Below are 14,847 nucleotides of genomic sequence, written 5' to 3' on the forward strand. Positions count from 1 at the left end.
GACTAGCCCAAGGTCACCCAGCAGCTGCATGTGGAGGAGCGGGGAAGCGAACCCAGTTCACCAGATTACGAGTCCACCGCTCTTAACCACTACTCCACACTGGCTCTCCACACTGGAAGGGGTGGGGGTGGGGAATCAGACAAAATAAGAATCTCACACAGATCACGGAAGTGAAACCTTGGTCAAAACTGGCCACTGAATAGGATTTCGAAATTTGGATTTTTGGTGTTAGATTAACGAAGCTTCAGATTAAGCGCAGGAGAACCCATAAACTCATTTCCAAAACCCAACAGGTTTACAGACCCTCCAAGCATCCCAACTTATGAGCCAAGGACATAAGCTGGGGGGGGGGGTTTCGGGGGGACGGAGGGGTACGCATACCCCTAAAGATGTTGTGAATCTTTGTACTTTTGTCCATTTACTGTATTTATTTTTCCCAGTTTGAACTATAAAATGGTGATTTTCGTGAGTCAAAATGAGAGCACCCCTAAACATTTTTTTACGGGGGGGAGGACTGGACATAAGTAACTATGCAACCTTTAGAAGACCTCTTCTGTACAGGGAAGGTTTTTTAAATGTTTAATGCTTTATTATGTTTTTATATATGTTGGAAGCCGCCCAGAGTGGCTGGGGCAACCCAGCCAGATGGGTGGGATACAAAATAAAACAACAACAACAACAATGGAATAGGTCAAGGTAAAGGGACCCCTGACCATCAGGTCCAGTCGAGGCCGACTCTGGGGTTGCGGTGCTCATCTTGCTTTATTGGCCGAGGGAGCCAGCGTACAGCTTCCGGGTCATGTGGCCAGCAGGACTAAGCGAACCAGAGCAGCGCATGGAAACACCGTTTACCTTCCCGCTGGAGCGGTACCTGTTTATCTACTTGCACTTTGATGTGCTTTTGAACTGCTAGGTGGGCAGGAGCAGGAACAGAGCAATGGGAGCTCACCCCGTCACGGGATTCGAACTGCCAACCTTCTGATCAGCAAATCCTAGGCTCTGTGGTTTAACCCACAGCGCCACTCGCGTCCCTCTAATAATGGAATAGGGCATCCCTATTTTCATTGGAAAAATGTTGGAGGGTATGGATTTAAGTACCTTCATAAGTCTGTACTGCAATCAGATTTTATAGGGCTTACAAAGGGGTCTATGTTGTCTGTTCAGGATTATATGCAAATTAGAATAATAGCTTTGGAAGGTTATATTGGAAGTCATTTAGTCCAAGGAAGGAGTTTGTGCCATGCATAGAATGGGAAAATAGCATACCAAGGAGAAGGTTAGGTTGGACTCTTCCCACCGAGGGGAGGGATTGGGGGGGCAAGAGAGCATTTTGACCACGTCAATCTCCACCTGTAGTCTGAAGTAGTACAGTCCAGGAAAAAGCTTTATCATTTGCTTCTGCTATACATATATATATATATGGATTGGCCCTGAGAGCCACCAACTCGCATGTCCCCATTGGATCCAGGGAAGGGTCACCTGACAGCCTTCCAGCCAATAGCAGCTTTCTGGGCCAGAAGGTTTTTTGCTGCAATTCCTCTGACTGTAGGCACAGATTCATCCAGCTGCTTCTAAGAGCAGATCTGGAACTATAATGTAATCAGGCATCTATTCCATTTGTAGCAATGACAAACCTAGACAGCATCTTAAAAAGCAGAGACATCACCTTGCCAACAAAGGTCCGTATAGTTAAAGCTATGGTTTTCCCAGTAGTGATGTATGGAAGTGAGAGCTGGACCATAAAGAAGGCTGATCGCCGAAGAATTGATGTTTTTGAATTATGGTGCTGGAGGAGACTCTTGAGAGTCCCATGGACTGCAAGAAGATCAAAGCTATCCATTCTTAAGGAAATCAGCCCTGAGTGCTCACTAGAAGGACAGATCGTGAAGCTGAGGCTCCAAGACTTTGGCCACCTCATGAGAAGAGAAGACGCCCTGGAAAAGACCCTGATGTTGGGAAAGATGGAGGGCACAAGGAGAAGGGGACGACAGAGGACGAGATGGTTGGACAGTGTTCTCGAAGCTACGAACATGAGTTTGACCAAACTGCGGGAGGCAGTGGAAGACAGGAGTGCCTGGTGTGCTCTGGTCCATGGGGTCACAAAGAGTCGGACATGACTAAACAACAACAAAATTCCATTTGTAACTTTCTGAGACCTCAGGGGATGTGACATTATTACATACACGCCCCACTTAAACAATCCCGTGAAGACATTCCATTGTGATCTTCCTAAGGCAACCCAGAAAGCTTTTTCAAACGCAGGTCTCCCTATTTCATGTCCAGCACTGCTTAACTAGCTTTTCAATCATGCAGAAAAGTCTCATTGTCAATGCGTTCTCCGGAATCCTAAGCGTAAGAACTCCTAGAACTCGATATCTATCTATCCATCCATTCATCTATCTATCTCTGGAGATAGAGATAGATAGATCGATAGATGATAGATGATAGATGATAGATGATAGATGATAGATAGATAGATAGATAGATGATAGATAGATAGATAGATAATAGATAGATAGATAGATAGATAGATGATAGATAGATAGATAGATAGATAGATGATAGATAGATAGATAGATAGATAGATGATAGATAGATAGATAGATAGATAGATAGATAGATAGATAGATAGATAGATAGATGATAGATAGATAGATAGATGATAGATGATAGATAGATAGATAGATAGATAGATAGATGATAGATAGATAGATAGATAGATAGATAGATGATAGATGATAGATAGATAGATAGATAGATGATGATAGATAGATAGATAGATAGATAGATAGATAGATAGATAGATAGATAGATAGATAGATAAGAGATAGAGATAGATAGATAGATAGATAGATAGATAGATAGATAGATAGATAGATGATAGATAGATAGATAGATAGATAGATAGATAGATGATAGATAGATGATAGATAGATAGATATAGATAGAGAGATGATAGATAGATAGATGATAGATAGATAGATGATAGATAGATAGATAGATAGATAAGAGATAGAGATAGATAGATAGATAGATAGATAGATAGATAGATAGATAGATATAGATAGATAGATAGATAGATAGATGATAGATAGATAGATAGATAGATAGATAGATGATAGATGATAGATAGATAGATAGATAGATAGATAGATAGATAGATGATAGATAGATAGATGATAGATAGATGATAGATAGATAGATAGATGATAGATAGATATAGATGATAGATAGATAGATAGATAGATGATAGATAGATAGATAGATAGATGATAGATAGATAGATGATAGATAGATAGATGATAGATAGATAGATAGATAGATAGATAGATAGATAGATAGATAGATGATAGATAGATAGATAGATGATAGATAGATGATAGATAGATAGATGATAGATAGATAGATAGATAGATAGATAGATAGATAGATAGATAGATAGATAGATAGATGATAGATAGATAGATGATAGATAGATAGATGATAGATAGATAGATGATAGATAGATATAGATGATAGATAGATAGATACAGTGGTGCCCCGCAAGACGAATGCCTCGCAAGACGGAAAACCCGCTAGACGAAAGGGTTTTCCGTTGCGGAGGCGCTTCGCAAGACGAAGTTCCCTATGGGCTTGCTTCGCAAGACGAAAACGTCTTGCGAGTCTCGCCATTTTTTCCCTGCTCCCCCCCCCCCTTTTTCAAAGCGGCTAAGCTGTTAATAGCCTTTTAACAGCTTAGCCGCTAAGCCCGCTAAGCTGCTAATAGCGCTAAATCGCTAATAGCGCTAATCCACTTAGCCGCCAATGGGGTTGCTTCGCAAGACGAAAAAAACGCTAGAAGAAAAGAATCGCGGAACGGATTCTTTTCGCCTTGCGAGGCACCACTGTAGGTAGATAGATGATAGATAGATAGATAGATAGATAGATAGATAGATAGATAGATAGATGATAGATAGATAGATTTCATTAAATTCTCAAAGTTCCCACATGAATCCATGCAATGCAAACCAGCGTTTCCCAGTGTGCAGGTTGGCCACAACCTCTCTAACGAAGGCACAAAACTGCCCAGACTTCCAAGTTCACTCACGTTCGCATGAAAGCTTTTTTCCATTGATTCGTGTTCCAGGAACCTCCTCTCCATTCTCAAAGACACACCAGCTGCTTTCCTGGTCTTCGGTCCGTTGCACGGGTGAGAACCCCCCACTGCTGCCTTCACACTGAGGGATGTAACCTCGACCCATTTCCCGCAAGAGAGCCTTGGACTCCAGCATCTTGCAGTAACTGGGGCCTTTCGAAGAGGAAGAGAGAGATGGTGAAAAAGAGCCCTATAAGGCTAAATGCATGGCTATGGGAAAAGATGAGTTGTGCATCTGGGCTCGGGGGGGAGCACTAACAGTGACTCCCCCAAAGAGCTCAATCATTTGGCAAGGATATAAGGAATTAGGTGGTCCTTGACAGACAGTGTACCTAAATATTATCATTATCATTAATTAAATTTGTATACCACCCTCTACCCACAAGTCTCAGGGCAGTTCACGAGAAAAAAATGCATCCGTTAATGGAAATAACATACAGAAATGCATTATATTAGGTAGAATTGCTGACAAAAACCATGTACACATCTGTTGGAAAATTCTATTCCACCTTAAGTTGCAGACGTGTGAGATTGTTACATGTCACATGTCTGTTTACGTTCCAGCACAGTTTGCTGGGAACTTCCGTTGTGTATAGCTTTTGCTTTTGACTCTCTCTCTGAGGAGACGAGAGACGACATGTTTCCTTTGTCATGATTTATGCTTAATAAATCCGTAGCTTGTTAGTATGTTTCCACAAGCCTCACGCCACTTCTGTTTGCGCAGTACGCTCTGCTGATATAGTGTGCTCAGGCTTTGAAGTCTGAGTCACTGATTTACGTCACACCAGAGGTCTGGGTTTCATCACGGCTGGAAGGGCATGATCCAGAGGTCCGTTCTTAACCCGAAACCGTACTTAACCTGAGGTGCGCTTTCGCTAATGGGGTCTCCCACTGCCGCAGCACCGCCGCTGCATGATTTCTGTTGTCATCCTGCGGCAAAGTTCGCAACACGGAGCAACTACTTCTGGGTTAGCGGAGTTTGTAACCCAAAGTGGTTGTAACCCGAGGTGCCACTGTACAGTGATATTTTTCTAGTAAAAAAGGTGGTGGAACTCCCCATGAACGCCTCCCTCCTTCTCTTAGAATGGCACCCACCTGAGAGGTGCCGGAACTGAGTTCCGGAGAGTTCCAGCTGAAAAAAAAGCCCTGTATGTATGTTAGGAGAAAGTAATCCTAACACACTGACAAGAAAAGTGCACTGAGATGCTGAAGAATTTTCACAAATAAACTGAAATTGACAGGTTCGTCCATCCCCAGAGCAGAAGGAAAGGTAAGGAAGGCGCTTACAGTGAGCTCTGCCATTTGCATCAACGTCGCTTTGTTGAAAGGCTTCGCCAGATGTTGGATCTACACACCAGGTCCTGGTTTCTGACTTCTGTAGCACAGCATAGGCACCAGTCTAGAAGGAAGCAGCTGCGTTATAGTTGCAGAACGAGAAGCCTTCTGTAAGGCTGCTATTTATCTAAGGACCGTTATCTGAGAAATGGTGGGTTGCACCTAACAAAGTTATCCTTTTCGCTCAAGGACTTCTGCTTACGCTGTAGGATTCTGCTCTCTCTTCAACCTCAAATGGGCAGCTTGTCATGGACTTCTACTCAATATTGACCCAGAGCAGATTCCAATGTATTGTTAGCAGAGTAAAAACCTAAACACGTTGCAGGATTCCCAAAAAAATAGACCAGAGGCAATCAATATTTCATCCAGCAGAGCTTTACTGCTACTGAAGGCAAATGAGCATAATGGTCACAAATCCAATACATTCAGGATTGGCACTGTCCATAAGAAATCCAGTTGCAGCAGACTTAACTTAAAGTTACAATAACTCACAATAAGTCTGAACCTTAATAGTATCTGTGTCCAGAACAACACACCAGAAGGAAAAGAGATAGAAATAGAAAGTGAAAGGAAATGAAATAAGTAAAAAAGATTGTAAACTTTTCCAAGAATACTTCTAGCCCATAGATGGAAACAGGAAGAATTACCAGCGGTTGAAGAATGGAGAACGAAATTGATGGACTTTGCAGAACTGGATAAATTAACAGGGAAGATTCGATATTTGCGAGACCAGAAGTTCATCGAGGACTGGGGGAAATTTACAGATTATCTGAAAAGTATATGTGATGAACAGACAACGCTTGTAGGATTTCAAGATGTTCTGTGAAAATATGAGGAATATTGTAAAAAAGGGAATAAAGATTGGGGAGGGTATATTTTAAAGGCAATATTAAAATTAGAAAATGTGTAAACAAATAAATAAAATGGAAGATTGGCAGAGAAACTGAGGGAAGTAAAAAAGAAGAAGATTATGTGATAAATTTTGATAATGTTTGTACAAATTTGTATTTGAAAATGAATAAAAATATTTTTTTTAAAAAAAGAAATAGAAAGTGAAACCCAGGCTCTTTCTGGCCTTACTTTTATAGTCAGCATGACCCTGACAGAAAGAGATAAGAGAACCAGTTTAAGCCAGCTGTACTCAGCTTCTCTGAAGGAATAACCCAACATCATGAACTTTCTGCTTCTTTCTTTTACACAGAGAAGCTTCCAGAGCCCTCTTGAATTAGCCAGAAGAGGAAAGATCTCTACACATCAGATCAATGCTTTCTGCACTAAGAAATGCAAACTGACACAGCTTGCCAATAGCTACCAACAACAGCACAGGAAGCGAGAGGAAGGGAGGAAGGGAGGAAGGGAGGGAGGGAGGGAGGGAGGGAGGGAGGGAGGGAGGGAGGAAGGAAGGAAGGAAGGAAGGAAGGAAGGAAGGAAGGAAGGAAGGAAGGAAGGAAGGAAGGAAGGAAGGAAGGAGCCTCCTAAATAGTTCATTGAATTTGTGTCCTTGTGTCCTTCGTAAAAATGGGTGACTTATCCCTGACTTCACTATTTGCTAAGGTGGAGGTGAATTGCGAGGGACACTTTGTTCCATCCCACAAATCACCAGGACTGGATTTATTTCATCCCTACCCAAAAACGAAATGCACATTTTCCAAAATTCAGATTGGAAATGTGCAAGGTTCAGATTGCAGTCGGATAATTCCTATAAACCAGAGTAATAATCCAAAAAGGTTTCAACACTACTGGACTTGCCTCTGCACAGGAGGGTGCAAACAGGTCTGATGAAGTAACATTAAATGTCAATCCAGTCCGTCTCCAGCCAGAGATTAAGGCATTCACTTGGGAGCGTTGACATGGCGTCTGACCTGCATTAAAGTAATAGTCTTCCTCAGTCATGAAAGTTCCAGTCAGAATATCACCTTGCATTGTCAATCGCTTGTTCTGCCATGCAGATGGGATGACAGCTGCAGGGACTGAAAACTAAGGATGCAATCCAGCCAAGTGTATTACCACAGCAAGTAGTTGCAAATTCAGACACACAGGGCAAGCAGTGATGAGTCAAATCCATCCCCAGAGTAACTTTGATGACTTCAGCAGAGCCAGAGGGAAAGGGGTGTGTGTGTGTGTGCGTGCGTGCGTGAAATATGCTCCCTGAATCTGCACTGAAACTGACTCTCGGAGCAAAGAAGTAGTTACAAAATACCGTATTTTTTGCTGTATAAGACGCACCAGACCACAAGACGCACCTAGTTTTTGGAGGAGGAAAACAAGAAAAAAAATATTCTGAATCTCAGAAGCCAGAACAGCAAGAGGGATCACTACGCAGTGAAAGCAGCAATCCCTCTTGCTGTTCTGGCTTCTGGGATAGCTGCGCAGCCTGCATTCGCTCCATAAGACGCACACACATTTCCCCTTACTTTTTAGGAGGGAAAAAGTGAGTCTTATAGAGCAAAAAATATGGTACATCTCGTGTATCATGTACAGCTCATGGCCACCAATGGAATTTCTAAGGCATGACATTGGTCCATTTATGTGGGTCGTCTTATACATGGTTAGCAGCGGGCCAGTGGGTGACTGGTGGCAACAGCCAGCAGGAGATTGTCAGTGGCGAATGGGCTTGTGAATGGTTGCTGTGGCAAAGGCTGCTGGTGATTGGCTGCAGCTGTGGCAATTGGTCGTGGTAGTTACGGCAGCAGCGAGGCATGTGTGCAACCAGCTGCAGTGACACCCCTCCCACAGAAAAAGCTCAACAACCTTGGGCAATCCCCCCCCCCCATAAAATTTTGTTGCGGTCCAAAAAAATAGGGGTCTGCTTGTACATGAGGGCATGTTATACACTGAAAAATACGGTACAGATTCCTGCCTTGCAGTGGGTTGGCTTAGATGACCCTAGAGCCAGTGTGGTGTAGTGGTTAAGAGCAGTGGACTTGTAATCTGGTGAACCGGGTTCGCGTCTCCGCTCCTCCACATGCAGCTGCTGGGTGATCCTGGGCTAGTCACACTTATCTGAAGTCTCTCAGCCCCACTCACCTCACAGAGTGTTTGTTGTGGGGGAGGAAGGGAAAGAAGATTGTTAGTGATAAAGCGGGATATCAAATCCAAACTCTTCTTCTTCCTTAGGATCCCTACAATTCTATGATTCTATGACAAGGACAAAGCTTTGGAAGAGAAATACGACTTACACTGGGGCAGCTGTGTTGAGCGCGTCACCAGGGAATCTGATATATAGCGTCCTCTCTCATCCACACACCAGCAGCGGCCTAAGATGCAACAAAACATATATCTAATATCTGCAATAGTCAGATACCCTGGCACACTCAATTGGATGTGGATGGAATTGGACAACAGGTTCGAAATAATGGAATAAATTGCACCGAACTAGCCCTCGGCATCGTCTAAATTGGTTGCTATGCCCACAATCATCCTTCCCTAACTTGTGTATTTATAGATGAACTGATATTACAGAGGCACTGCTTGTCTCCATTTCTCTCTCTACCAGCGGAAGTCAATCCTGCAAAGGTTGTGCTGATTCCCCAACATTTGCAAAGAAATGAAATGCTGGTTTTGCACTCTGCGCTTCCCCAAGCGCTATGAGCAAGTTCCAGGGGGCAACCTTTTACAGGTTCCATTCCCTTGTGGTGAAAAATTATTGGCAAGAAGACCTGGTTTTTAAAAGCAGGAACTGGGAATCTTTTTCCCCCAGCTTGAGGGCCACATTGCTTTGTGAGCAACTTCTGGGGGCCACACGCTGGTGGTAAGGTAAAGGTAAAAAGGTAAAGGACCCCTGGACGGTTAAGTCCAGTCAAAAGCGACTATGGGGTTGCAGCGCTCATCTCGTTTTCAAGCCAAGGGAGACGCCGTTTGTCCACAGACAGTTTTCTTTTCTTTTTTTTAAAGATATTTATTAAAGTTTCAAGATGTTACAAAAATAAGAAAAGGAAAAAAAGAAAATACAAAGTACAGAAAAATAAAACAGTTAAAAACAAATATTTCCATATCTTGTCTTTCGTTTGCTTGTTTCCCTGACCTCTTCACACCTCCCTTTTTTGTATTCCAGTTCAATTAGTTAATTCAGCAAATCCTTTCCCTCTTTGTTTTTATCTTAATCCTTTATCTTAATATATTATAACTTTAGATTATCACCTGTTAACAATCCATTTTTACATATTCCTTTATAACATTGCTGCTAAAAACCACTTAACTTCATTGTCCGCAGACAGTTTTCTAGGTCATGTGGCCAGCATGACTAAACCGCTTCTGGTGCAACAGGACACCATGATGAATGCCAGAGCACACGGAAACACCATTTACCTTCCCACCACAGTGGTACCTATTTATCTACTCACACTGGTGTGTTTTCAAACTGCTAAGTTGGCAGAAGCTGGGACAGAGTAACAGGAGCTCACCTCGTCACACAGATTCAAACCACCGACCTTCCAAACGGCAAGCCCAAGGGACTCAGTGGTTTAGACCGCTACCCCAGTCCCTTGGTGGAGCCAGAGGGACAAGTGGGCAGAGTAATGGTGGCAACCCTTACCTGATATACCTGATATGTAGCTGATATACCAGCCACAGAAAAGTTAGCCAGGGTAGGGAACAGAGGGCCAAATGCAGCCCTCTCCAGGCTTCTGTGTCCAGGTCTTAAGTCTCCCCCATCATATCACACCCCTCACCAGTCCTGTCCAACCCCCTCCTCAAATGGTTGTTCAACAGAATCTTTTGGGGGTCAGTAAAGGAAGAGAGGCCACAGAAACTAACCATGGCCTAGGGCTCCTCAGCTGTCCTAAGTGCTGCCAACTGGCTTTTTTTCACCCTCTCTCTCACCTGAGCTGTCATAACACTGGACAGGTAGCCAGTTCCCCAGCCCATCACACTGGGGGATGTAAGGCTGAAATCCCAAGCGCAAGGCCTCTCCTGAGGAATTCTGGGATGTGGAGAAACTCCTCCAATAGAAACGCAAGGCTTCAAAGAAAAACAAGGAACAAAAGCATACGATCTCAGCAGGTATATTCGGCATGGAAAGGTAGACAAGCAAGCTGCTTTCCTGCAGATTCATAAATAGCTGTGGACAACTGGACAGACTTGATTATTGTAACTCACTCTACATGGGGCTGCCCTTGAGACTGACCCAGAAACTCCAGTGGGTGCAGAATGCTGCAGCGAGACTCCTTACGGGGTCCTCGCCATAGGATCACATTCACCCGGTGCTATACCAGCTGCACTAGCTCCCGGTGGAGTACAGGGTCAGATTTAAGTTGCTGGTTTTAACCTTTAAAGCCCTATACGGCCTAGGACCCTCGTACCTACAGGACCGCCTCTCCTGGTATGTCCCACGAAGGACCTTACGGTCTTCAAACAAAGACATCTTGGAGATCCCGGGACACAGGGAGGTTAGGCTGGCCTCAACCAGAGTCAGGGCTTTTTCGGCCATGGCCCTCATCTGGTGGAATGCTCTGTCACAAGAGACTAGGGCCCTGCAGGACTTGACATCTTTCCGCAGGGCCTGCAAGACAGAGCTGTTCCACCAGGCCTTTGGCCAAGGCACAGTCTGACCCCCTCTAGCCCAATGGTTGCCATTAATTTGATTCTGAATTGATTTTAGAATGTATTTCAATTAACTGATTGTGATTTTATGTAAACTGTGTTATTTTTACTGTTGTTAGCCGCTCTGAGCCCAGCTTCAGCTGGGGAGGGCGGGATATAAATAAATTATTATTATTATTATTATTATTATTATTATTATTATTATTATTATTACTATTACATCTGTGGCATGACTTCCCTCCAAGGTCAAATGACACCTTTTCTCCAAGGTGACCTGCATGGTTCTTCCCCTCTTCATTTTATCCTCGCAATACCCTTGTGAGGTACATTAGCTGGAGAGGCCATGACTGTCCAAGGTCACCTGGCAAGCTTAATGGCCGAGTGGGGAATTTGAACCCAAGTCTCCCAGGTCTTAGGCTCAATGCTTTAACTGCTACCTCACACATTGTTAACAGTAATTTATTGATTGCCATCTACAACATCATCTCAAGGCGATGTACAATCAAAATGGCAAAAAAACCCAGTTTTTTTGTTTGTTTTTTTAAACCCAGATACATTTGAAACAAAGCTAAAACAAGACAAAATGGACACTGGTGGCAAAGACTGATTTATCTAGCTGAGAAAGCCTGGAAAAGTGGGAGTTTGCCATGGATATCTATTTCCTATTGTATTTTAGCCCCAGTAGCTGTTTCCCCCAGTTTCGGGAGAGGTTGATGTTCAGCAGAGCAATGGCAAGGTGCTTATGCCACCTTGGGCTCCATGGAGAAAACGGTGGGATGAAAATGTCATATATACATATGTATACATACATACATAACAGCCCTCAACAGGGTACCACATTGGCTGTCTTCATTAACTGGCAATGGCTCTCCAGGGTTTCAGAAAGAGGTCTTTTCCAGCCCTTCCCTAAGATGCCATGGAGCGCCATCTTCTTCAAGATCCCCCAAGGGCCTGATTGGTTATCTAACTCTCCCATAAGAGTCCACCTGGCCAACAAAAGTTGAGGTCCCTCCACCAAAAATAACATCTGTTTCACCAGATCGACAGAAACCATTCTCCCCACCCACCCACCCCCATTCCAAACATACTCGATTGCGCAGCCAGCCGAATGGCGTAATCGCTTCCGGTCAGCAGCCCTTCTGAAATCGTGATGCTCGCCGATGGAGAAATATCGCTCAGGAGCTCTTCGTCTGTCAGTGTGATGCCTTTCGCTACTAAAAAACTCTGCCCAAAAGGAAAGTGGGAGCTGTTGGAGTCCTTAATGAGTTGCTCCACTTTGCTAACGAATTGCATGGCGTCTCGCTTGGTGGCTTCACACTCTCTGGGGCCTGTCGGAAGGGGAAAGTATTGTTATGGGTGTAAGAAGGCATTGGTTTCCGTTCCGTTCCATTCCTCCCTGTATATGTTGCGTGCAACGCTGTCTCCCTTCCACTACAGTTCGCTTTCCACTGAAAATTACAATATTCACCTCGCTGTCCGCCATGGTTGAATTATGCTATTTACATTATTCATTGTGTAACTTACGTTGTCAGCATGTTATTCCACCTCATTCATTTCAGCGCAATGGAAGCACAATGCAAATCACGGGAAGAATTGGGGGGGGGGAGGCTAGGAGAAGAAAGGGAAGCTCTCAGGTGAGAGTTAGGAGGGTCCACCCCTCTCTGTGTGAGATAAGGGTTAAGGTCTACCTTTGAGAGAGGACTTTGCATTTTCCTTTCTCTTTCTACTTTTGCTTTTGTTCAGACTATTTTGTTTTATATTGCACTGTATTATGAAAAGCCTTAATAAAATATTATTTTAAAAAGATGGCCACTAGTCCTAACTTTAAATCTTACTCTATGAGCTGCCCTCAGAGCTGGTCAGCAGCCCTCTGTATATGAGTGCTAAGGAAGGAGAGCTGGAGAAGGCAACTGCCACCAAGTGGGCTATCTATAAATGTGGAAAGCAGGAACATATTTTCATCATGGGAACAGTTACGGAAAGAGGATTTGAAGTTTACAGCCTGCTGTTCATTGAAAGAAAATTACAGTGGTACCTCGGGTTACATACGCTTCAGGTTACAGACTCCGCTAACCCAGAAATAGTACCTCGGGTTAAGAACTTTGCTTCAGGATGAGAACAGAAATCGTGTTCCGGCGGCGCGGCGGCAGCGGGAGGCCCCATTAGCTAAAGTGGTGCTTCAGGTTAAGAACAGTTTCAGGTTAAGAACGGACCTCCGGAATGAATTAAGTACTTAACCCGAGGTACCACTGTATATGAAAATGATGTACTGTTGGTATTTGACACCTCATAAAATTGCGAAAATGTATAGAAAGAGTTCAAATGTGTGTTGGAAATGTAAAGGGAAAGAGGGTGCTTTTTACCATATATGGGGGCTATGTGGAGTGGTAAAATCTTTCTGGGAAATGAAATATAAAGAGTTGAAAAAAATGTTTAAGATAACTTTTGTTTTAAAAAAACCAGAGGACTTTTCGTTAGGTATTATAGGTGCGGAACTACCAAAGAAAAAAGAGAAAATACTGGATGCTTCTTGTCCAGAGATGGAAAGAAGAAGAAGTACTGAAAGGAGAAGAGTGGCAGACCGGCTTCCGGTCGGTGCCAGCGCTTAATGGCGGTCCTACCTCCGGGCTCCGGAGAAGGACTGCTCCGCAAGTTCGGGTCTTACCCGCTACGGCGAGTGGGGGACCCCTAAAATCCCAGGCGCTGAAGCCTGAGAGCAAGGAGACTCGGTGGGCACCTTTGCGCCCCCCGGTACTGTGAAAGAGCCTTTTTAAAGGCTCCGGAGCGGCATCGGGAGTGAGCGCGGTGCTGAGAGTCGCTACCCAGCCTGCGGAGTGAAGCCGCGTCGCCATTAGCGGAGAGCGCCGATTCCTTCCTGAAAGAAAATCTGGACTGGATTCCCGTGAGTAAGAACGAAAAAAAAAAAAGAAACGGGACTTTAAAATTGGGAAAATTTGGCTGAAAACGGGAGGGCATAAAATAAGGAAGTCTGCCCCCCCCCCCCCCCGGACTGCAGAAACTTAAAGCAACGAAAGACCTCGCTGCAGTTATAAGGAACTTAGTAGCGAACTGTCAACCCTGAGCTGTCAAAAGTATCTCTTCCCTCCCGATCGGCAGGAGAAGGGGGAAAAAAGACAGTCTTGTGAAGATACTCTTAATTTAAAGGGAAACAAAGTTTTTCACTGCCCTGATCCCCGGGGACGATCTGCCAGGAGTTAACACCGGGAAAACTGTTCTTTAAAATAACTTTGAAGTGGATATAGACTATACCTTAAATGGTGAAAAAGTTTTAAGACTTTTAAGACTTGAATGGGACTTTGTTACAGATATTTGACTACCTAAATCTAACTGGAGAAAAAGTTTTACAACTTTAATGGCGGACTTTAGATTTTTTACATCCGGCTTTCTGTTTCTTTGTTTCCTCTAACTTGGATACTATTAATTGCTCCCTCTTGAGGACTAAGAGGGAAAAAACTGCAAGGTAACTGACTAACAGTGGGATTTTCCATTGCAAGTTTTTCCTGTGAGAACGGCCTTGGGATATGAGTGGCACGGCAGAGGAGATAAGAACCAGATCTAAAGCTAAACTAACACAAAAGAAAAGAGGCTCAATCTCTGGCAACACAGTGCCTGCACCGGAAAGTGCGACAGCAGCATCAATGGAATCTATGACACAGGCACTGCTCAAAATAAATCAATCCCTAGAGGCCTTAACAAAGCAATCTACAGAAAATTCAAAGAAATTGACAGAACTTACAGCAAGATTGGATTTGAACACCACATCAGTGGCGACCAATACAGAATCTATAAATAGACTGATTCAGGAATCTTCAGAA

General features: G+C 43.7%; 1 protein-coding gene across 1 annotated transcript in view; it reads right to left on the minus strand.

Annotated features, from left to right (window-relative positions):
• TG (thyroglobulin) overlaps positions 1 to 14,847 on the minus strand; it is a gene marked incomplete at its 5' end in the record, with an annotated part of 174,890 nt that overhangs the window by 137,998 nt on the left and 22,045 nt on the right. Inside the window, 6 exons of the mRNA XM_077933621.1 lie at positions 4,088 to 4,288; positions 5,423 to 5,534; positions 7,220 to 7,332; positions 8,650 to 8,727; positions 10,292 to 10,429; positions 12,100 to 12,339. Coding sequence (XP_077789747.1) covers positions 4,088 to 4,288; positions 5,423 to 5,534; positions 7,220 to 7,332; positions 8,650 to 8,727; positions 10,292 to 10,429; positions 12,100 to 12,339 — 882 coding nt within the window. The remainder of the gene's footprint in view (positions 1 to 4,087; positions 4,289 to 5,422; positions 5,535 to 7,219; positions 7,333 to 8,649; positions 8,728 to 10,291; positions 10,430 to 12,099; positions 12,340 to 14,847) is intronic.

The sequence above is a fragment of the Podarcis muralis genome, chromosome 8 (genome assembly GCF_964188315.1).
Source record: "Podarcis muralis chromosome 8, rPodMur119.hap1.1, whole genome shotgun sequence".
In the NCBI taxonomy this organism is placed as follows: domain Eukaryota; kingdom Metazoa; phylum Chordata; class Lepidosauria; order Squamata; family Lacertidae; genus Podarcis; species Podarcis muralis.